Source organism: Oncorhynchus clarkii, chromosome 18 (assembly GCF_045791955.1).
Source record: "Oncorhynchus clarkii lewisi isolate Uvic-CL-2024 chromosome 18, UVic_Ocla_1.0, whole genome shotgun sequence".
Classification (NCBI taxonomy): domain Eukaryota; kingdom Metazoa; phylum Chordata; class Actinopteri; order Salmoniformes; family Salmonidae; genus Oncorhynchus; species Oncorhynchus clarkii.
Window position 1 is genome coordinate 2,735,468 of NC_092164.1, and position 24,318 is coordinate 2,759,785.

At 41.0% G+C, this 24,318-nt stretch overlaps 2 protein-coding genes across 2 annotated transcripts in view; both read left to right on the forward strand.

Annotated features, from left to right (window-relative positions):
* The window catches only part of LOC139373918 (zinc finger protein 135-like), a 4,537-nt gene extending 2,582 nt beyond the window's left edge, over positions 1 to 1,955 (forward strand). The window contains exons 2-3 of the mRNA XM_071115009.1: positions 562 to 821; positions 906 to 1,955. Coding sequence (XP_070971110.1) covers positions 562 to 821; positions 906 to 1,853 — 1,208 coding nt within the window. The 3' untranslated portion in view covers positions 1,854 to 1,955. The remainder of the gene's footprint in view (positions 1 to 561; positions 822 to 905) is intronic.
* Positions 1,956 to 14,237: 12,282 nt separating this feature from the next.
* On the forward strand, positions 14,238 to 20,811 carry LOC139372845 (zinc finger protein 658B-like). The gene is made up of 2 exons (XM_071112681.1): positions 14,238 to 14,480; positions 17,417 to 20,811. The coding sequence occupies exons 1-2, from the start codon at positions 14,378 to 14,380 to the stop codon at positions 19,066 to 19,068; spliced, it is 1,755 nt and encodes a 584-aa protein (XP_070968782.1). The 5' UTR covers positions 14,238 to 14,377; the 3' UTR covers positions 19,069 to 20,811.
* Positions 20,812 to 24,318: the final 3,507 nt, after the last annotated feature.

Consider the following 24,318-nt stretch of genomic DNA (forward strand, 5'->3'; position numbering starts at 1 on the left):
TTTAAATGATGTAAGATACTTGTATTTTCATGAATGTTTAACATTACGATTTTTGTATTTTGAATTTCGCGCTCTGCAATTTCACCAGATGTTGTCGTAGGTGTCCTGCTAGCGTTTGGACATGCACCCAAACAGGTTAACTAGGCAAGTCAGTTAGGAACAAATTCTTATTTTCAATGATGGCCTAAGAACAGTGGGTTAACTGCCTTATTCAGGGGAAGAACGACAGATTTTTACCTCGTCAGCTCAGGGATTCGATCTTGCAACATTTCGGTTGCTCTAACCACTAGGCTACAAGTCACCCGGTATGGCCAGAAGAGGACTGGTCACCGCTCTGAGCCTGGTTCCTCTCTCGGTTTCTTCCTTGGTTCCTACTTTCTAGGGAGTTGTTTGTGGCCACAGTGCTTCTACATCTGCATTGCTTGCTCTTTGGGGATTTTAGGCTGGGTTTCTGTTAAGCACTTTGTGACAACTACTGATATAAAAAGGGCTTCATAAAATACATTTGATTGACATGTATATCACACCAACTGACTGGTTCTTCTGATGTTGTTCACACAGGAGACCATGTTGAGACATTCTCTACATCCAGGGAGCAACAGCAGGAAGATCAGAGAGCTAAGAGGTCTCATCTCTGCCCACATTGTGAAGAGATTTTCCCATTTCTATCAAAGCTAAAAATACACCTAAAAACACACACAGGAGAGAAGCCTTACTCCTGCTCTGACTGTGGAAAATGCTTCAAAACATCAAGGGTGCTAAAACGTCATCAGAGAACACACACAGGAGAGAAGCCATACTCCTGCTCTGACTGTGGAAAAAGTTTTAAATCATCAAATGAGCTAAAAGCTCATCAGAGAACACACACAGGAGAGAAGCCTTACGTCTGCTCTAACTGTGGAACTAGTTTCTCTCAACTTTCCCACTTAAAATCACATGAACGTATACATACAGGAGAGAAGCCTTACGTCTGCTCTGACTGTGGGGTGAGTTTCTCTCGTCTGGGCACCTTAAAAACACACCAACGTATACACACAGGAGAGAAGCCTTACTCCTGCACTGACTGTGGAAAATACTTCACAACGTCAACTGATCTAAAAGTTCATCAGAGAACACACACAGGAGAGAAGCCTTATTCTTGCTCTGACTGTGGAAAATGTTTTAAAACATCAAAAGAGGTCAAAGTTCATCAGAGAACACACACAGGAGAGAAGCCTTACTCCTGCTCTGACTGTGGAAAATGCTTCACAACATCAACTGATCTAAAATTTCATCAGAAAACACACACAGGAGAGAAGCCTTACTCCTGCTCTGACTGTGGAAAAGGTTTTAAAACATCAAATAAGCTTAAAGTTCACCAGAGAACACACACAGGAGAGAAGCCTTATGTCTGCTCTGACTGTGGAACTAGTTTCTCGCAACTTTCCAACTTAAAATCACATGAACGTATACATACAGGGGAGAAGCCATACTCCTGCTCTGACTGTGGAAAATGCTTCAAAACATCAACTGTGCTAACAGTTCATCAGAGAACAGACACAGGAGGGAAGCCTTATTCCTGCTCTGACTGTGGAAAAAGTTTTAAAACATCAAATAAGCTCAAAGTTCATCAGAGAACACACACAGGAGAGAAGCCTTACGTCTGCTCTGACTGTGGAACTAGTTTCTCGCAACTTTCCAACTTAAAATCACATGAACGTAAACATACAGGGGAGAAGCCATACTCCTGCTCTGACTGTGGAAAATGCTTCAAAACATCAACTTTGCTAACAGTTCATCAGATTACACACACAGGAGAGAAGCCTTATTACTGCTCTGACTGTGTAAATGCTTCACAACATCAACTAAGCTAAAAGTTCATCGGGGAACACGTACAGGAGAGAAGCCTTACTCCTGTTCTGACTGTGGGGTGAGATTCTCTCGACTGGATACCTTAAACACACACCAACATATACATAAAGGAGAGAAGCCATACTCCTGCTCTGTTTGTGTAAAATGCTTCAAAACAGCAACCGAACTAATAGTTCATCAGAGAACACACGCATGAGAGAAGCCTGCTTACGTCTGCTCTGACTTTTGGGTGAGTTTCTCTCACCATAGCAACTTAACACACCAATGTAGTCACACAGGAGAGAAGTCTTACTCCTGCTCTGTGGAAGGGTGGGCGTTTAACTCAAACTTCTAGCCAAAGGCTGCTGTGTTTAGAATCTCATCAAGGAGGACTGTAGCATTTTAGCTAATCAGCAACTTTGTAACTACTTACTACTTTATAGCTATTACTTAGCATGTTAGCTTAGCATGCAACTTTGCAACTACTTACTACTTTTTAGCTATTACTTAGTATGTTAGCATATCATACATATTACAAGTTCGTAACATATTGTATGAATAGCAATGCGTAAAATAACGTAAGAATTGTAATTCGTAACATACGATACTTCCTAGAAATCGTATTATACTGAACAATTTAAACACAACAATTTCAAAGATTTATAGTTTGTATAAGGAAATCAGTCATTTTAAATAAGAGGCCATAATCTATGGATTTCACATGACTGGGCAGGGGCTCCGCCATGGGTGGGACTTGGGAGGGCATAGGCCCACTTGGGAGCCAGGCCCATTCAATCGGCATGAGTTTTTCCCCACAAAAGGTCTTGATTACAGACAGAAATACTACTCAGCCCCCTCCCAGACAATCCTGCAGGTGAAGAGGTCCTGGGCTGCTGTGGTTACATGTGATCTGCAGTTGTGAGGCCGGTTGGATGTACTGCCAAATTCTCTAAAAGGACGTTAGAGGTGGCTTATGGTAGAGATATACATATTGAATTCTCTCCTGCAGTCATCATGCAATTGCACATTCCCTGAACTTGAGATATGTGACATTGTGTTGTGTGGCCTTGTATTGTCCCCCAGCACAAGGTGCACTTGTGTAATGATAATGCTGTTTTATCAGCATCTTGATATGCCACACCTGTCAGGTTGATGGAATATCTTGACAAAGGCTGAAATGCTCACGAACAGGGATAGTAACTAAGTTGTGCACAACATTTGAGATAAAATTAGCTTTTTCTGCACATGGAACATTGCTGGAATGTTTTATTTCAGCTCATGAAACCAACACTTTACATGTTTAGTTTATATTTTAGTTCAGTTTATATTGGTATTGTAATGTAACCTAACATACTAAATGTAGTGTCACGGCTGTTTTTGTAATACATAATACGTTTTGCTCTGAGACCAAGTTGTCCCTCTGCATTATTCTGTGGGATTGAGCTAGTAGACACTTCTTTAAAAAACATTTTTTGAACCTTTATTTAACTAGCCAAGTCTGTTAAGAACTAATTCTTATTTACAATGATGGCCTAGGAACAGTGGGTTAAATGCCTTGTTCAGAGGCAGAACAACAGAGTTTTACCTTGTCAGCTCGGGGACCTTTTGGTTACTGGCCCAACGCTCCAACCACGAGGCTACCTTCCGCCCCTAACATGTATCAGATTGAGATGGTGTGATGATCACTTTTCACCATTAGTTTGGCAGGATTATTTTACAACTTTATTTAATGATACACAGTTTATGAAATGAATCCATGTGTTTATTAATTGTCTTTCAAACTAGATGAGTTATTTTAGTTACTGATCATGAATGTGTTTGGATAACTGCATTGAAGCAAACTTTATTGATCTGCCAATGAAAAATAAAGTTACATGAATATGTACTGGTCAACCTCTTCTTCTCTTTAGTATTCAGTTCTTCATATTAGATCTGACAGTATGAATGGTTCTTATGGTTGTATTCAGTTCTTCATATTAGATCTGACAGTATGAATGGTTCTTATTGGCTGAGTGCCTGGAGTGTTTTTGTATGACTACAGTCAGGAGTTCTCTCTGACCCTGTGATGTCACCACCACATTAAGTACATTCATCTTAAGATAGCCAGGTGAGACAACCACATATCACAGTAAACACATTTCTCCTCAATTGGTCAGTGTCACATTATTATTATTATTATTATTATTATTTGTATTATTATTATTTGTATTTTGTGGGGGGGGGGGGTACTCTTTAAAGACGTAGGGTTTCAGACCATTTCGGGCAGATGGGCAGGTACTCTGCTGTCCTAGCATCAGAAGGAAGCTGGTGCCACCATTGGGGTGCCAGGACAGAGAAGTTCTTTGTCTGGGCTGAGAGGGAGCTTGACCTCCTGTAGCAGTGGGACGGCTTTGAGTCCAGAGGTGGCAGACCTGAGTGCTCGGGTTTGAGCCTGAAGGTAGAGCTGTGGCAGTTCCTCTTGCTGCACCGTAAGTAAACACCATTGTCTTGTAGTGGATGTGAGCTTCGGCTGGACGCCAGTGGAATGTACGGAGGAGCAGGGTGACATGGTGGAACTTGGGAAGGTTAAACACCCAGACGGACTGCAGTGTTCTAGATAAGTTCAATGGCGACCCATCATTCAGGACAGGTGAGCCACCTGTTTTGAGCCCCACAGTTATAGCGATAAAGTGTGAAAAAAATGATCTGTTTGCAACCAATGTAAAAAAACATTTATAATTGAGTTATTAATAAATCCACAAACAAAAATGGTCTCTTGTTTTCTTGAGTAAGGCTGTGATTGGCTCAGTGTTCTGTCTTTCATGGGGACAATACGTCACTGCCAAGTCTTAGGGTAGCACTTGAAAATTCAAGCCCCTTCGGTGCTGCGATAGAGTTACATTAGAAGATCCCATCCAAGAAGTCTCACGCTCATTCTCCAAAATGCAGGTCTTCAGCCTTCTGTGGAAGTGGGGCAAGCCCACAGAAAATACGGAGCTTTGCGCCGTGATTGGCTCAGTGTTCTGTCATTCATGGGGACAATACGTCACTGCCAAGTCTTAGGGTAGAACTTGAAAATTCAAGCCCCTTGGGTGCTGCGAGAGAGTTACATTTGAAGTGCCCATCCAAGAAGGCTCAAGGTCATTGTCCACAGATAAAATAACATCAAATCATGTGATATCTACAGTCGCTATGATTTGACTGATCGTGTCAACATCATATTTTCAACATCTGAGCTAGCAGTCATCATCATGAATCAAGTTGACAATCTACTGGCAAATCCTTTTTAATCTTTGTCATATGAAGAAAAATAATGAGAAATTATAGATAAAACGGTGCTATATCGGTGCTCATATGGCCGTTGGACATAAACATCAAATTGCAAATTCAACAATGAGTGGTTTGGAAGGAATCAGTGGCTAACTGCAAGCATTGCAAAGCAATCATTAGCCTGCTATTCAGTGGAGTTGCTGTGTGGTCCCAAGTCTAAGATTAAGGGGCCTTTTTCCTAGTTTGAAAATGTAAACATTCAACATTGGCCGTGCTGTCAATGAAGCTTGATTTGTGACGCGCACAAAACAACTTACCTCGGTACTGAAAAATCTGACTTGAGTGGGTTCAAGACAACTGGGAACTCAGGGAAAAACAAGCTACGACTGGGAAAATACATTTTGAACTTTCATCCAACTCGGAATTGTAAATTGGGAACTCGGGCCTCTTTCTACAGCTACGACCTGAAGATCACTGACGTCATCATTTTTTCCTGAGTTCCCAGTTGTCTTGAAAGCACCACAAATCCAGAGAATGCCAGACTTTGATGAAGTTTGATGACAAAATAAACCCACGAAGGACCGCCGCGCCACCTTCCTGTTCAAGTGAGCACAGCACAACAAGGTGAGTCCAAAAATGTCTTGTATGCTGCTGCATAAATTATGTAACATGCCAGGGAGATGTGTATACTGTAGCTAAGAAAGTAATACCAAGTGTATGTTGTGTAGTAAGATGTTAGTAGCCCATGTGCCTCACCCTAATATTTTGGTCTTGTTGGTTGACATGAAGCCTATGACATGTTTTTGAGAAATGTAATCATTGAATATTGTCATTGTCTGCATGTATGCCCCTTTATTTATCCTATGGTTCTGACTTGGCGTACAGGGAGAACACTGTAAGAACAGCCCATGTTCTGAATTCTGTTGCTGTACATTTCAAAAGTGCTGAACAAATAGTTATATTGACTATGTCCATCCTAGCTCGCTCATTAATGTCTTAATCGAAATTACGGATTGCCTCTTATCTGCTTGTCGTCCCCTTATGCCATAGTTTGTACATCTCAAATGTCAGTAGAAACCACATTTGTTTAAGTAAGTCAGCCATGTTACTTTAAAAGACAGTAAATGAGGCTGAATGAACTGTTTCGTTGCCAGACATGGTTCCGCTGATAGGCAGGTGTAGCAGTGGTAAGTTGTTGGGACTATGCTGTTTGGTCAGCTTTATGTAACAGTTTGTGTTACAATTAATTTATTGTTTAGTAATGTGTTGTGTAGTGGATTTGCTGGCATGCATCCCACTTTTTAAAAGTTTTTATTTAATCTTTATTTAACTAGTCAAGTCAGTTAAGAACAAATTCTTATATACAATGACGGCCTACCCCGGCAAAACCCAGACGATGCTGGGCCAAATGTGTGCTTCCCTATGGCACTCCCAATCACGGTCAGATGTGATTTAGCATGGCTTCGAACCAGGGACTGTAGTTATGCCTCTTGCACTGAGATGCAGTTCCTTAGACCGCTGCGCCACTCGGGAGCCCATGAAAGGTTTGCTCCCAATGTGAAGCAGGAGTTTGACGGCACAAGCAGGGAGCCCATTCAACAGAGATTTGAGAAATGTGTTGGTACTCTTATCCAGATTTGTTCCTCACCACAAACCTGTCTCGAAGCTCGGTGCACAGTGTTTCCTTCCTCCTTCTTCCTCAACGGTGTTTCCTTCCGGGTTGGATGGCGCTGTGTTAAGAAGCAGTGCGGCTTGGTTGGGTTGTGTATCGGAGGACGCATGACTTTCAACCTTCGTCTCTCCCGAGCTCGTACGGGAGTTGTAGCGATGAGACAAGATAGTAGCTACTAAAAACAATTGGCTACCACGAAATTGGGGAGAAAAAGGGGTAAAATTCACAAAAAAATAAAGGTGAAATAAAAAAATGAGGTTTAACATTATGAGGTATTGTGTTTATATTGACGAGGGAAAAATGTATGTAATACATTTTCAAATAAGGCTGTTACGTAACAAAATGTGGAAAAGGTCAAGGAATATTGCCCTGTATATGATTCAAACTACAGATGTAAGGTTCTGAAGTGGTAAACACAATGGCATAATGGAAAATACATGTCCAATGGTTATCTCTGTATTAGTATTATCCACATTTAAAACAACTAGGTAGAGCAGAAATAATAATAAACACAAAACTAATGAAGGAGCACACAGTCACCAACAATATATCCCTGGCGACAATACTTTCAACTGGCTCAGATCGCTGTTACAGTACAGCGCCACCAAATTCTATTTATTAAGTAACCATCTGTCTTATGGAACCATAATGTAACATATCACACTATTTTGAGAGTCCCGGATTTATATTTACTAAGTTACATCTAGTCTATGAGACGAGGCTGCTCCTTGACCTACATTATAAACACGCAGATCAAGAGGTGTGTTTTCCCTTCAGCATCTGCATGTGGCATAATCTCACCCACCTCACAGCATGAATCTGAAATGGTTAACTTTGGCTGTGAATGATGGGAAAAAATCAAAGGCAATTACTTGAATAATTCAATGGATGTTTGGTAAACTTCCGGCGCCGACAGAGATGGCCGCCTCGCTTCGCGTTCCTAGGAAACTATGCAGTTTTTTGTTTTTTTTACGTGTTATTTCTTACATTAGTACAGTAGTTTTGGAATTGTTAGCTAGATTACTTGTTGGTTATTACTGCATTGTCGGAACTAGAAGCACAAGCATTTCGCTACACTCGCATTAACATCTGCTAACCATGTGTATGTGACAAATAAAATTTGATTTGATTTGATTTTGTTATCCTAACCTGCATGGTAAACAAATCCCTAACCCTAACCCTCACCCTTTTCCTAACCTTATCCTCAGTCTCCTAACCTCCACTTTAATTGTCCTAACCTGCCACTTGAATTATCCTAACCTGTTATGTGCCTAGTTAAATAAAAAAATAAAAAAAATAGTCTCCATCAGTTTCATAACACCGGAACTGACCAATGGCATGTATCCATTTTTATTATATCAGGGAACATCCACATCAAGAAACTACAGTAGTTCTCCTACTGGGAGGCGCGGGAAATAGTTTAAAGAGTGATTGGTGCTGAGGAAGCTATGGCAGTGGATGGCCCGCAGCCTGTTGAGATTCATAATGTCGTTTACCAGTTGAAGGATACCGAATGTAAATATTAATTGTACGTTCGGCTGAAAGGTTTTTGGGAGTTCAGTAATTAACATTGGAAGCATTGCAGGCAGTGGTGGAAAAAGTACCCACTTGTCATAATTGAGTAAAAGTAAAGATGCTTGAGTCCTTTCCTATCAAGCTTAAAGTGAAATCCACCCAGTCAAATACCACTTGAGTAAAAGTATAAAGTATTTGGTTTGACATATATGTAACGGATGTGAAATAGCTAACTAGTTATCGGTGCTGCGCGCTAAATAGCGTTTCAATCGGTGACGTCCCTTGCACTGAGACCTTGAAGTAGTAGTTCCCCTTGCTCTGCAAGTGCCGCGGCTTTTGTGGTGCGATGGGTAACGATGCTTCATGGGTGACTGTTGTTGATGTGTGCAGAGGGTTCCTAGTTCGCGCCCGAGTATGGGCGAGGGGACATTCTAAAGTTATACTGTTACATATACATAAGTATCAAAGGTAAAAGTATAAATAATTTCAAAGCCATTATATTAAGCAAAATATTTTCTTGAAATGTAAATGTTTGGATAGTCAGGGGCACACTCCAACACTCAGGGCGCGTTTCTAAATTCGCTCTGGCTATATATTCCGATTTCAGAGCACTCTGGTCTGAGTGCCAGAGGACAGAATAATTGATCAAAGCTTAGCAAGCCGTGAGTACGGCCGGTGTCAGGAAACGTCGGCAAATAAAACGTAATTAAATTGTTGCCTGTAGCACAGTTAAAGTCACCAATGCTCTCTGGATAACATGAACACAGCCTAACCAGCTCTGCTAAGGCGAGTAAAACGGCCAGAGTTCTCTCATTTGTACTGAAAGTAGCTAGCAAGCTAGCCAATGCTAACCAGTTATCTTGGATGCTTGACTGCCGTTGTGAGGTCAGAACGCTTGAATCAACCCTCCTCCTCCGCCAGAGTGTCCAGTGTGTCTCTGAACGCTCCGAGAGCGATACGAACTGACAGTCTGACAACGCTCTGAATTTACGAAAGCCCAAGCGCACTCTGGCACTCCAGATTGAATTTAAGATCACATCCATAATTTACTAATAAAGTATTTGTGTTTAGTGAGTCCAACAGATCAGATGCAGTAGGGATGCGCGAATTTAAAATTAAATGTTTCCCTGTCCTGCTAATCATTCAAAATCTAACGAGTACTTTTGGGTGTCAGGGAAAATGTATGGAGTTGAAAGTACATTATTTTCTTTAGGAATGTAGTGAAGTAGAAGTACTTTACACCACTGATTGCAGGGAATACTGACTGAAGATGTTCCTCCCTACGAGGCCCATGAGACTGTGTAGGGATGTGATTTGAATAGGACTGTGACTGAACGAGTGGGATGTTGTTATTTATCTATTTATGTATTTTGTTTTGATGTCGTTGTTCCCCCTCCCCTTTTCCGCAAAGGAAATGTATTTTCTTCTACAGTTTACTAACCTTACAGTAGGTGGCGGCAGACACGTTATATTTGTGTAAATGTCATCATACCAGAGAAGAAGATGACGCTGTTATATTGTCGAGGTGGGGAACAGGAAGTTCCGGGTCGAAACGAGAGAACTGTGCTGTTGTGTCGATAGTGGTTGTGTCCGTTTCAAATGTATCATTGTAGGTATGTAATAGCATGTTTAAACTTTCTAATGTCGAAAGAATATATAACATGCTAGGTAACAAATCCGTTTCACGCCTGGAAATGGTTTTAATTGTATGTGTTATTTTGGAGTCTAACCGAGTGAGTGAAGAACGTGATTAAAAACGATTTTACAAGTCACATAACTAGACTTTGGGTTTATCTGAGTCTATGTACATAATTTCGTCAAAGTCATTTCATTAAGATTCCACTTATTTAAATTCGTTTTTACATGTTCTTGGTTTTGGGTAAAATGTTTATGAGCTGGTAAATAGCCTCGTCCGAACCATCCGGTTCTCGCGAGTTTACATACACTGTTTCGTTAATGTAAGCTCGCGAGACCTGGATGATTCGGACGAGGCAAGTCAAATGGCGGCTTCAACGGTTTCGGTCGTCTTTCTAGGACTTTGCTCGTGGTGAAATGGCGACATGAGGCTGTGTGAATAGAAGAAAGCTAACTGAAGTTATCCTTCATCATTTGGAGAGAGATGCCAACTGCATGGAATGGCGTCGATTAATGAGGATGAATCGGAGCACGTATCAAACCCATTCCATGGAGGACCAAGTGTCTGCGTGTTTTCGCTCCACACCTGTACTTGATTAATGAATTAAGGTCACTATTTAGAAAGGAACTCCCCTCATCTGATTGTCTAGGTTTTAATTGAAAGGAAAACCTGATGAGAATTGGCCCTCAATAGAATGAGTTTGACACCCCTGAAACAATGGAAATTGAGAGTTTGTGAAGCAACAGCTGTGCTGGAATGCGATCAATGTGGGGGACAGTTCTGATGATATGGAGCGGGAGGATGAGGGCCTAGTATGTGAATGTTCTGTAGTGGAAAGACAGGAAGAACAGAGATAATGATACTGGAAGCAGAGGTGCATGTAGTATAGTAACTAGAGGCCCAAGGTAGGGAGCTAGAGTAATAATGTGTTAGAGTGAAAAGTTGGGATGGTGTTTGAGGAGAACACAGGGCCTCATTCACACCCTGATTAACCAAGGCCATAAAAAGAGGTGAAGTTAAACTGGGATGCAGCCGTGTAAATGAGAACTTGTTCTGAACGAGCCTACCTGGTTAAATAAAGGTGAAATAAATATTGAAATTGGTAGATTGTTAAAATCTTGTGCTGGTCAGGTTCAGCAAGGGAAGATAATTCAAAAGGAAAATCATAATGGGACGAAGCTCAGAAGCCATGACCCTGGAGCTGATGCTACATTGAAGGGAGTAATAATCTATGAGGTCCCAATATCTATGTCCATGGATGATATTGTTAAAGAACATGTGAAGGGAGACAGAGGGGTTGAAGCCTAAAGGTTGATCAGTAGGAAAGAGGGTTAAAGAAGTGAAAGCTTATCAGTGCTGTTGAGGTGTTAGAAGGTTTTGTCTGGAAAAGTACAGAATAGGATTCCTTAGCTTCAATGTCAGAGATTTTGACCCAACCTCATCAATCAACCAATCAAATGTATTTATAAAGCCCATCTTACATCAGCTGATGTCACAAAGTGCTGTACAGAAACGCAGCCTAAAACCCCAAACAGCAAGCAATGCAGGTGAAGAAGCACAGTGGCTAGGAAAAACTCCCTAGAAAGGCCAGAACCAAGGAAGAAACCTAGAGATGAACCAGGCTATGAGGGGTGGCCAGTCCTCTTCTGCCTGTGCTGGATGGAGATATTCATAGATTACCAGCAGGGTCAAATAATAATGGTGGTTGTCGAGGGTGCAACAGGTCAGCACCTCAGGAGTAAATGTCAGTTGGCTTTTCATAGCCGATCATTGAGAGTTTCTCTACCGCTCCTGCTGTCTCTAGAGAGTTGAAAACAGCAGGTCTGGGACAGGTACCACGTCCGGTGAACAGGTCAGGGTTCCATGACAGCAGGCAGAACAGTTGAAACTGGAGCAGCAACAGTGAATCATCAGTGTTTTTAAATGCCAAAGAATTGGACATGTAGCTGTTGAGTGAAAAGATGTGCCAAGTGTGGTGGGGAACATGATTACAGTGAATGTTGGAGCAATGTGACAGTTAAGTGTTGCAATTGTGTGGAGGACAAAGAGCAGCATTTGGTGGATTCCAGGTGCAGAGAGATGCTCAGAGATATAGAATCTGTCTTGATGTATCATATGCAGAGGCTGTAAGACAGACTGGTGGAACTACAGTGCAGACTGATGGAGCTTCCATGGTTGGTCCTGTAGTCGGAGGACCTACTGTCAGACTGATGGGGCTTCCATGGTTGGTCCTGTAGTAAGAGGACCTACTGTCAGACTGATGGAGCTTCCATGGTTGGTCCTGTAGTAAGAGGACCTACTGTCAGACTGATGGACCTTCCATGGCTGGTCCCGTAGTAAGAGGACCTACTGTCAGACTGATCAAATCAAATCAAATCAAATCAAATTTTATTTGTCACATACACATGGTTAGCAGATGTTAATGCGAGTGTAGCGAAATGCTTGTGCTTCTAGTTCCGACAATGCAGTAATAACAAGTAATCTAACTAACAATTCCAAAACTACTGTCTTGTACACAGTGTAAGGGGATAAAGAATATGTACATAAGGATATATGAATGAGTGATGGTACAGAGCAGCATAGGCAAGATACAGTAGATGGTATCGGGTACAGTATGTACAAATGAGATGAGTATGTAAACAAAGTGGCATAGTATAGTATAAAGTGGCTAGTGATACATGTATTACATAAGGATACCGTCGATGATATAGAGTACAGTATATACGTATGCGTATGAGATGAATAATGTAGGGTAAGTAACATTTATATAAGGTAGCATTGTTTAAAGTGGCTAGTGATATATTTACATCATTTCCCATCAATTCCCATTATTAAAGTAGCTGGAGTTGAGTCAGTGTCAGTGTGTTGGCAGCAGCCACTCAGTGTTAGTGGTGGCTGTTTAACAGTCTGATGGCCTTGAGATAGAAGCTGTTTTTCAGTCTCTCGGTCCCAGCTTTGATGCACCTGTACTGACCTCGCCTTCTGGATGATAGCGGGGTGAACAGGCAGTGGCTCGGGTGGTTGATGTCCTTGATGATCTTTATGGCCTTCCTGTGACATCGGGTGGTGTAGGTGTCCTGGAGGGCAGGTAGTTTGCCCCCGGTGATGCGTTGGGGCTTCCATGGTTGGTCCTGTAGTAAGAGGACCTACTGTCAGACTGATGGAGCTTCCATGGTTGGTCCTGTAGTAAGAGGACCTTCTGTCAGACTGATGGAGCTTCCATGGTTGGTCCCGTAGTAAGAGGACCTTCTGTCAGACTGATGGAGCTTCCATGGTTGGTCCCGTAGTAAGAGGACCTACTGTCAGACTGATGGAGCTTCCATGGTTGGTCCCGTAGTAAGAGGACCTACTGTCAGACTGATGGAGCTTCCATGGCTGGTCCCGTAGTAAGAGGACCTACTGTTAGAACTGGTCTTTCTACTAGTCCTGACATGGTTTCGAGGCCTGTTCAGAAATATTGTGCCCATAAATGTGCTGTGACAAAGGATGCTTTAATTGTGAATAAAATGTACTTCATAGCTTTCATTGGTAAGGTTATCAACATCTTGGATTGTGTAAAGCAGAAATACCAGGTTTAAAGTTATCTTGTAAACTGCAGCAGAGTTGTTGGGGGTAACAGATGTTACTGTCGGTATGGTTTTTGATAAGATGGATAACCTGGGGGTGGGTTGTCTCAGCATGATATAAACCCCAATGTTTGCAAACACAGAAAGGGATCTATTGATATAGTTTATTGGGGGGTCTGGGAGGGTTATTGGGGAAGGGGAGGGTGTGGTAGAAGTTAATAGGGATTTCTTGTTTTATTTTCTTAGTACAGAATTAGACAGACATGGACCTTAAACGTTTGTTTGTGGACCTCCATGATACCATAGGAGGTCTGCGTCAACAGACTTCAGTGCAGGTAGTGCCTCATCAGAGAGAGAACATTTCAGTTGCTCTACAGTTCTGAAGCTGAATGTAATGATTATCAGTTCTTTACATGTGTACTAATATTCAGACACATTCAGTTGTTTCTATATTTATCTATATTTCAGGGTTTTTTCATAGTGCTGCCTGAAACATACTGCGATCTTGTACTAAATGGTTTTTGAGTCATTTATGCATTTATGTGAATTTAGGAAATCTACGATAGATTAAGTGCACTTATGTTGTGCAATTTAAAATGTGTACTTTGTGTCTAACGTGAATTAATGTTTTGTCAAGGATTATCTACCTGATCGACTGAAATGAGATAATTGAACATGAAAAAAGAGAAAATATTTTTATAGAATAAAGTGCCAGAACTGTCAAGAAAATAACTTTTGTGTCCGTTTGTCTTTATTACTACAGACCGACTCAGATTAAGTCTGAGGCCGGTAACATCAACAGTGAGGACAAACCCAGCCTGCCTCTCCCCTTCCACACTGAGTCCAAACCTACAGTCACTGGGTCCTGATTGTGACAGTGGAGCCCAGTTTGCACTGCAGGATCCAGAGATGGCATCAGTGAAGGTGGAAGACTGCAGTCAAACACTGGAGCTGAATGTCAACATTAAAGATGAAGAAGAGGAGGAGAAGATTAGGACAACTGTTAGTCATGGTAAGAGTTGGTTCTATCTATAAATTATCTTCATGTATTAGACCTCCATAAGTTATGACCAGTCTATTGCTAGGTTGAATTCTGTAATTCTGACATCACACATCCCTGAACAACTCAAGACTTCACAGCGAAGCAAAAACTATTTAAAATTGTAACGCCTGCCTTTGCCCACACATTGTCTCAAGAACTTTGAAAATGTTTAATACCCTCAATCACCAAGTTAGGCATACCTCGTTTCAAAATAGGCCATGGCATCATCACTGTCAATATTGAATTGTAATTTGTTTGCTGCACAGAATATCAGATCTCAACAACGATTGGAGAAGTGTTGAACATAACCAGTGGACTACCACATCCTGATGATTTATATCTGATACATATATATTTAATAGTTTATAAATCAAATTGTAGAAACATCTCAAGGATGATCAATGGAAACAGGATGCACCTGGGTTCATTTCAAAAGTTTGGGGTCACTTAACACCAGTCTCAACGTCAACCAGTCTCAATTTAATTATAGAATAAGGCTGTAACATAAGAAAATGTGGAAAAAGTCAAGGGGTCTGAATACTTTCCGAGGGCGCTGTCAGACCCCTTCCCATTTCTCCCATTTTGGTACGTTACAGCCTTCTTCTAAAATTGATTCCATGTTTTTCCTCGTCAATCTACACACAATACCCCATAATGACATCACAATATCCCATAATGACATCACAATATCCCATAATGACATCACAATACCCCATAATGACAAAGCCAAAACAGGTTTTTAGAAATTTTTGCAAATGTAATTTAAAAAAAGAATAATTGCTTATTTACATAACTTTTCAGACCTTTTGCTATGAGATGATCCTTGAGATGTTTCTACAACTTGGAGTCCACCTGTGGTAAATTCAATTGATTGGACATGATTTGGACAGGCACACACCTGTCTATGTCAGGTCCCACAGTTGACAGTGCATGTCAGAGTAAAAACCAAGTCATGAGGTGGAAGGATTTGTCCGTCGAGCTCCGTGACAGGATTGTGTCGGCACAGATCTGGAGACCGGTACCAAAACATTTCTGCAGCATTAAAGGTCCCCAAGAACACAGAGGCCTCCATTATTCTTCAATGGAAGAACTTTGGAACCACCAAGACTCTTCCTAGAGCGGGCCACCCGGACAAACTGAGCAATCCGGAGAGAAGGGTAGGGGAGGTGGCCAAGAACCCGATGGTCACTCTGACAGAGCCCCAGAGTTCCTCTATGGATCTTCCAGAAGGACAACCATCTCTGCAGCACTCCACTAATCAGGCTTTTATGGTAGAGTACCCAGACGGAAGCCACTCCTCAGTAAAAGGCACATGATAGTCCACTTGGAGTTTGCCAAAAGGCACCTAAAGGACTCTGACCATGAGCTTGAGAGGATCTGCAGAGAAGAATGGGAGAAACTCCCCAAATACAAGTGTGCCAAGCTTGTAGCTTCATACCCAACAAGACTCAAGGCTGTAATCGCTGCCAAAGGTGCTTCAACTAACTATTGTGTAAAGGGTCTGAATACTTACGTAAATGTAATATTTAATGTTATTTCTAAAAACCAGTTTTTGCCCTTGTCATTATGGGTATTGTGATGTCATTATGGGTATTGTGATGTCATTATGGGTATTGTGATGTCATTATGGGTATTGTGTGTCGACTGATGAGAATTAGAATAAGACTGTAATGTAACAAAAACAAAAAGTCAAGGGGTCTGAATCCTTTTTGAATGCATTGTAGACGTTATTTCATGCTGCTAAGACTTGTATGGATGACAACAGTATTGCCAGCATTTGTTTTATTCACTGGGCTATCTGGAGTGATCAGAGAGTAGACTAAAGAAGTGGAGTAGACAAACTGCCAGTGTTTTGAAGTTCTATGAAATGAGTCTGTGTAGTTACTAACCCTTTGTCACGAGAATTTCTACCCCAATGTTCTAACTGAACTATTTTATAACTCCATCTGTATCCTAGAGGTTGTAAGGCTCTAAGTTTTAATAAACAGAGCCCCAGCATACAAATGATCAGTTCTTTATTCAGAGAGCTCTGCCCTCTCAAGTTCAGAGCCCATCTTTTATACACATATCAGTCGAGAACCTCACCCCGCTTTAGGATGGCTGTATTGTTCCACTTACATTGTTTATCATATTCTGCAACATGTTTCATGATTTTCTGCAAGCCTAACAGTTTCTCCACTCCGGGTGGGGACAGAATGTCCTGTAAGGAACACAATGTTCTAATTCTATCCTGTCAACGCTGCACATATTATCAACTTATAGTCTTATGTGTCTAATGGATTTCACACACACTGATACAGTTTCAGGGTGAAATATCTTAGCCAACACTTTAAACATTCAAATTCTTCTATCACCCTTGTGATGTTGAGTGGAGGATGATATCGCTCATCATTTTCACCACTTTTCCTCTTTTTAGTTTTTGACTCCTACCCAGTTTTAGAATAGTTTGATTCCCCTTCCCATACAGCCTACTGAAATGAATACATACACTACCGTTGAAAAGTTTAGGGTCACTTAGAAATGTCCTTGTTTTTGAAAGAAAGGTTTTTTTTTTGGTCCATTAAATCAAATCAAATCAAATGTATTTATATAGCCCTTCGTACGATCTTGCAACCTTCCGGTTGCTCTAACCACTAGGCTACCTGTCACCCGGTATGGCCAGAAGAGGACTGGTCACCACTCTGAGCCTGGTTCCTCTGTAGGTTTCTTCCTAGGTTCCTGCTTTCTAGGGAGTTTTTTTGTGGCCACTGTGCTTCTACATCTGCATTGCTTGCTCAATGCGGTTTTTAGGCTGGGTTTCTGTAATGCACTTTGTGACAACTACTGATGTAAAAAGGGCTTCATAAAATACATTTGATTAACATGTATATCACACCAACTGACTGGTTCTTCTGATGTTCACACAGGAGACCATGTTGAGACATTCTCCACATCCATAGAGCAAGAGCAGGAAGATCAGAGAGCCAAGAGGTCTCATCACTGCCCACATTGTGAAGAGATTTTCCCATTTCTATCAAAGCTAAAAATACACCTACAAATACACACAGGAGAGAAGCCTTATTCCTGCACTGACTGTGGAAAACGTTTTAAAACATCAACTCAGCTAAAAGTTCATCAGAAGACTCACATAGGAGAGAAGCCTTTCTTCTGCCCTGACTGTGGAGCTAGTTTCTCTCAACTTTCCCACTTAAAGACACATGAACGTATACATACAGGGGAGAAGCCATACTCCTGCTCTGACTGTGGAAAATGTTTTAAAACGTCAAATGAGCTAAAAGTTCATCAAAGAACACACACAGGTGAGAAGCCATACTCCTGCTCTGACTGTGGAAAATGTTTTAAAACATCAAATGAGCTAAAAGTTCATCAAAGAACACACACAGGAGAGAAGCCATACTCCTGCTCTGACTGTGGAAAATGCTTCACAACATCAACTGATCTAAAAGTTCATCAAAGAACACACACAGGAGAGAAGCCTTTCTTCTGCCCTGACTGTGGATCTAGTTTCTCTCAACTTTCCCACTTAAAATCACATGAACGTATACATACAGGGGAGAAGCCTTATTCCTGCTCTGACTGTGTAAAATATTTCAAAACATCAACTGAGCTAAAAATTCATCAGAGAAATCACACAGGAGAGAAGCCATACTCCTGCTCTGACTGTGGAAAATGTTTTAAAACATCAACTGAGCTAAAAGTTCACCAGAGAACACACACAGGAGAGAAGCCTTATTCCTGCCCTGACTGTGGAACTACTTTCTCTAAACTTTACCACTTAAAATCACATGAACGTATACATACAGGGGAGAAGCCATACTCCTGCTCTGACTGTGGAAAATGTTTTAAAACATTAAATGAGCTAAAAGTTCACCAGAGAACACACACAGGAGAGAAGCCTTACTTCTGCTCTGACTGTGGGACTAGTTTCTCTCAACTTTCCCACTTAAAATCACATGAACGTATACATACAGGGGAGAAGCCATACTCCTGCTCTGACTGTGGAAAATGTTTTAAAACAATAAATGAGCTAAAAATTCACCAGAGAACACACACAGGAGAGAAGCCTTACTTCTGCTCTGACTGTGGGACTAGTTTCTCTCAACTTTCCCACTTAAAATCACATGAACGTATACATACAGGGGAGAAGCCATACTCCTGCTCTGACTGTGGAAAATGTTTAAAAACATCAAATGAGCTAAAAGTTCATCAGAGAACACACACAGGAGAAAAGCCTTACTCCTGTTCTGACTGTGGAAAATGCTTCACAAAATCAACTCATCTAAAAGTTCATCAGAGAACACACACAGGAGAGAAGGCTTATGTCTGCTCTGACTGTGGAAAATGCTTCAAAACATCAAGTGAGCTCAAAGTTCATCAGAGAACACACACCGGAGAAAAGCCTTACTCCTGTTCTGACTGTGGTTTAAGTTTCTCTCGACTGTATACCTTAAAAAAACATAAACATATACATGGAGAGAAACCATACTCCTGCTCTGCCTGTGTAAAATGCTTCAAAACAGCAACTGAGCTAAAAGTTCACCAGAGAACACACTCATGAGAGAAGCCTGCTTACGTCTGCTCTGACTTTTTGTTGAGTTTCTCTCAAAGGCTAGACCCAAGTCAAACGTCTAGCCAAAGGCTGCTTGTTTGAATCTCATAAAGGAGGACTTAAGCATTTCAGCTAATTCGCAACTTTGCAACTACTTACTACTTTTTAACTATGTTAGCATGTTAGCTTAGCATGCATGTCATGTTAGCTAACCTTTCCCCTAAACCCATTTAACTCTACCTTAAACACCTCACCCCTAACCTAGCTAACGTTAGCAACAACAAATTGGAATTCGTAACATATCATACATATTACAAGTTCGTAACATATTGTATGAATAGCAATGCGTAAAATAACATACGAATTGTAATTCTTAACATACGATACGTCCTACAAGTCGTATTATACTGAACAACAATCTAAGTTCGAAGATTTATGGTTCGTATAAGGAAATCAGTCATTTTAAATAAATTAGGCCCTAATCTATGGATTTCACATGACTGGGCAGGGGCTCATGAATGGGTGGGACTTGGGAGGGCATAGGCCCACTTGGGAGCCAGGCCCAGCCAGTCAGAATTCGTTTTTCCACACAAAAGGTTTTTTTTACAGACAGAAATACTACTCAGCCCCCCCAGACAATCCTGCAGGTGAAGAGGTCCTGGGCTGCCATGGATACATGTGATCTGCAGTTGTGAGGCCGGTTGGATGTACTGCCAAATTCTCTAAAAGGACGAAGGACGTTGGAGGTGGCCGCTCTGGTGGACGTTCCTGCAGTCATCATGAGAATTGCACATTCCCTGAACTTGAGACATCTGTGATGTAGTGTGGCCTTTATTTAGGCTTAAATGCTCACTAACAGGGATATTAACTAATTTGTGCACAACATTTGAGAGAAATAAGATTTGTTGTGTGGCCTTTTATTGTCCCCCAGCACAAGGTGCAGTTGTGTAATGATAATGCTGTTTTATCAGCATCTTGATATGCCACACCTGTCAGGTGGATGGATTATCTTGACAAAGGCTGAAATGCTCACTTACAGGGATAGTAACAAAGTTGTGCACAACATTTGAGAGAAATAAGCCTTTTCTGCCTATGGAACATCTCTGGAATTTTTTATTTCAGCTCATGAAACCAACACTTTACATGTTTTGTTTATATTTTAGTTCAGTTTAAATTGGTAGGCCAATGTCATGTAACCTAACATGCTAAATGGAGTGGAATGGATGTTTTTGTAACATATAATACGTTTTGCTCTGAGACCAGGTTGTCCCCTTCTGTGGGAAGGAGCTAGTAGACACTTCTTACATTTTTTATTGAACCTTTATTTAACTAGGCAAGTCAGTAAAGAACAAATTCTTAATTACAGTAATGGCCTAGGAACAGTGGGTTAACTGCCTTGTTCAGAGGCAGAACGACAGATTTTTACCTTGTCAGCTCGGGGGTTTGAACTAGTAACATTTTGGTTACTGGCCCAACGCTCCAACCACGAGGCTACCTTCCACGCCTAACATGAATCAGATAGAGATGGTGTGATGATCACTTTTCACCACTAGTTTGGGGGGGATTATTTTACAACTTTTTTTAATGATACACAGTTTATGAAATGAATCCATGTGTTTATTAATTGTCTTTAAAACTAGATGAGTTAATTTAGTTACTGATCATGAATGTGTTTGGAAAACTGCATTGAAGCAAACTTTATTGATCTGCCAATGAAAAATAAAGTTACATGAATATGTACTGGTCAACCTCTTCTTCTCTTTAGTATTCAGTTCTTCATATTAGATCTGACAGTATGAATGGTTCTTATGGTTGTATTCAGTTCTTCATATTAGATCTGACAGTATGAATGGTTCTTATGGTTGTATTCAGTTCTTAATATTAGATCTGACAGTATGAATGGTTCTTATGGTTGTGTTCAGTTCTTCATATTAGATCTGACAGTATGAATGGTTCTTATGGTTGTATTCAGTTCTTCATATTAGATCTGACAGTATGAATGGTTCTTATGGTTGTATTCAGTTCTTCATATTAGATCTGACAGTATGAATGGTTCTTTTGGGCTGAGTGCTGGGAGTGTTTTTGTATGACTACAGTCAGGAGTTCTCTCTGACTCTGTGATGTCAACAGCACATTAAGTACATTCATCTTAAGATTGCCAGGTGAGACAACCACATGTATCAGTAAACACATTTCTCCTCAATTAGTCAGTTTCACATTATTATTATTCGTATTTTGGTGGGGGGATACTCTTTAAAGACGAAGGGTTTCGGACCTTTTGGGGCAGATGGGCAGGGACTCTGCTGTCCTAGCATCAGAGGGAAGCTGGTGCCACCATTGTGGTGCCAGGACAGAGAAGTGCTTTGACTGGGCTGGGAGGGAGCTTGACCTCCTGTAGCAGTGGGACGGCCATGAGACCAGAGGTGGCAGAACTGAGTGCTCGGGTTGGGATACAGGGTTTGAGCCTGAAAGTAGAGATGGGGCAGTTCCTCTTGCTGCACCGTAAGTAAACACCATTGTCTTGTAGTGGATGTGAGCTTCGGCTGGACGCCAGTGGAATGTACGGAGGAGCAGGGTGACATGGGGGATCTTGGGAAGGTTAAACACCCAGACGGACTGTAGTGTTCTAGATAAGTTCAGTGGAGACCCATCATTCAGGGCAGGTGAGCCACCTGTTTTGAGCCCCACAGTTTTAGCGATAAAACAGTATGAAATAAATTATCTGTTCGATCATGTCAACATCATACTTTCAACATCTGAGCTAGCAGTCATCATCATGAATCAAGTCGACAATCTACTGGCAAATCCTTTTTAATCTTTGTCTTATGAAGAGAAATAATGAGAAATTATAGATAAAATGTATCTGTGCTCATCGGCCATTGGACACAAACATTACACAACAAATTGAAAATTCAACAATGAGTGGTTTGGAAGGAATCAGTGGCTAACTGCAAACATTGCAAAGCAATAATTAGCCTGCTATTCAGTGGAGTGGCTGTGTGGTCCCAAGTCTAAGATTAAGGGTCTCTTTTCCTAGTTTAAAACTGTAAACATTCAACATTGGCCATGCTGTCAATAAAGCTTGATTTGTGCCACGCTCAAAACAACTTAACTCGGTACTGCAAAATCTGCATTTCGCTACACTCGCATTAACATCTGCTAACCATGTGTATGTGACAAATAAAATTTGATTTGATTTGATTTGATTTGACTTGTGTGAGTTCAAGACAACTAGGAACTTGGGGAAAAACAAGCTACGACTGAGAAAATATGTTTTGAACTTTCATCCAACTCGGAATTGTAAATTGGGAACTCGGGCCTCTTTCTACAGCTACGACCTGAAGATCACTGACGTCATCATGATTCCATTTTTTTTAATTCAAGTTCCCAGTTCTCTTGAAAGCACCATAAATCCAGAGAATGACAAACTTTGTTGACGAAGTTTGATGACAAAATATGCCCACAAATTACTGCCGCGCCACCTTCCTGTTCAAGTGAGCACAGCACAACAAAGTGAGTCCAAAAATGTATTGTATGCTGCTGCATAAATTATGTAATATGCCAGGGAGATGTGTATTCTGTAGCTAAGAAAGTAATACTAAGTCTATGTTGTGTCGTAAGATGTTAGTAGCCCATGTGCCTCACCCTAATTATTTTGTCTCGTTTCACATCTTAATTTTGCCTACTGTTCTGACTTGGTGGTTCACATGTAGCCGATAACCTGTTTTTGAGAAATGTAATCATTGAATATTGTAAGAATTTTCATTGTCTGCATATATGCCCCTTTATTTATCCTACGGTTCTGACTTGGCGTACAGGGAGAATACTGTAAGGACGGCCCATGTTCTGGACTACGTCCGTCCTAGCTCGCTCATTAATGTCTTAATCAAAATTGCGGATTGCCTCTTGCCTCTTGCCGTCCCCTTATGCCATAGTTTGTAAATATCAATTGTCAGTAGAAACCACATTTGTTTAAGTAAGTCAGGCATGTTATTTTAAAAGGAAGTAAATGATTCAGCTTGGATTCGAACCAGGGACTGTAGTGATGTCTCTTGCACTGAGATGAGGTTCCTTAGACCACTGCACCACTCGGGAGCCCTTAAACGGTTTGGGCCCAATGTGAGGCAGGAGTTTGAAGGCACAAGTGGGGAGCCCAGCCAACAGAGAGTTTAGATTTTTTTTGTACTCTTCCCCAGATCTGTGCCTTACCACAAACCTGGTTGAGGCTCCACGGAAAATTTATTCAACCTCATTGCTTGGTTTTTGCTCTGACTTGCACTGTCAACTGTGGGACCTTATATCGACAGGTGTGATCCTTTTCCAATCATGTCCATACATTTGAATTTACCACAGGTGGACTCCAATCAAGTTGTAGAAACATCTCAAGGATGATCAATGGAAACAGGATGCACTTGAGCTGAATTTTGAGTATCAGAGGAAAGGGTATTAATTTTTATAAATTGACAAATTTATAAAAACCTTTTTTCACTTTGTCATTATGTGTATATTGTGTGTATATTGATGAGGGGTAAAAAATGCATTTAATAAATGTTTGTATAAGCCTGTAACGTAACAATATGTGGAAAAAGTCAAGGGGTCTTGTATAATGCCCTGTATATGCTTTAAACTACAATTTAAGGATCTGAAGTGGTAAACACAAAGGCATAATGGAAAATGCATGTCCAATGGTTCTCTCTGTATGAGTCACATTAAAACACTAGGTAGGGCAGTGGTTATCTCTGTGTTAGTATTATCTTTGTATTAGTCTCATTAAAACACTAGGTAGAGCAGTGGTTCTCTCTGTGTTAGTATTATCTCTGTATTACCCACATTAAAACACCTAGGTAGAGCAGAGAGGACAGAGCATGTGGCTTTGCAACACACAGGTGCCTCTCAGGTAGGAGGGTACCAGAAATAAATGAATAAAAAACACAAAACTAATGAAGGAACACACAGGGCCACAGCACTTCAGGAACACACAGTCACCAACAATATGTCCCTGTTGTCAATACTTTCAACTGGCTCAGCTCGCTGTTACAGTACAGCACCACCAAATTCCATGTATTGAGTAACCATCTGTCTTTTGTAACCAGAAAAACGTAACATAATACTGTTTTGAGAGTCCCTGATTTATATTTACCATGTTACACCTAGTCTATGAGACGAGGCTGCACCTTAACCTAAATTATGCACAGCAGGTCAAGAGGTGTGTTTTCCCTTCAGCATCTGCATGTGGCATAGTCTCACCCACCTCATATC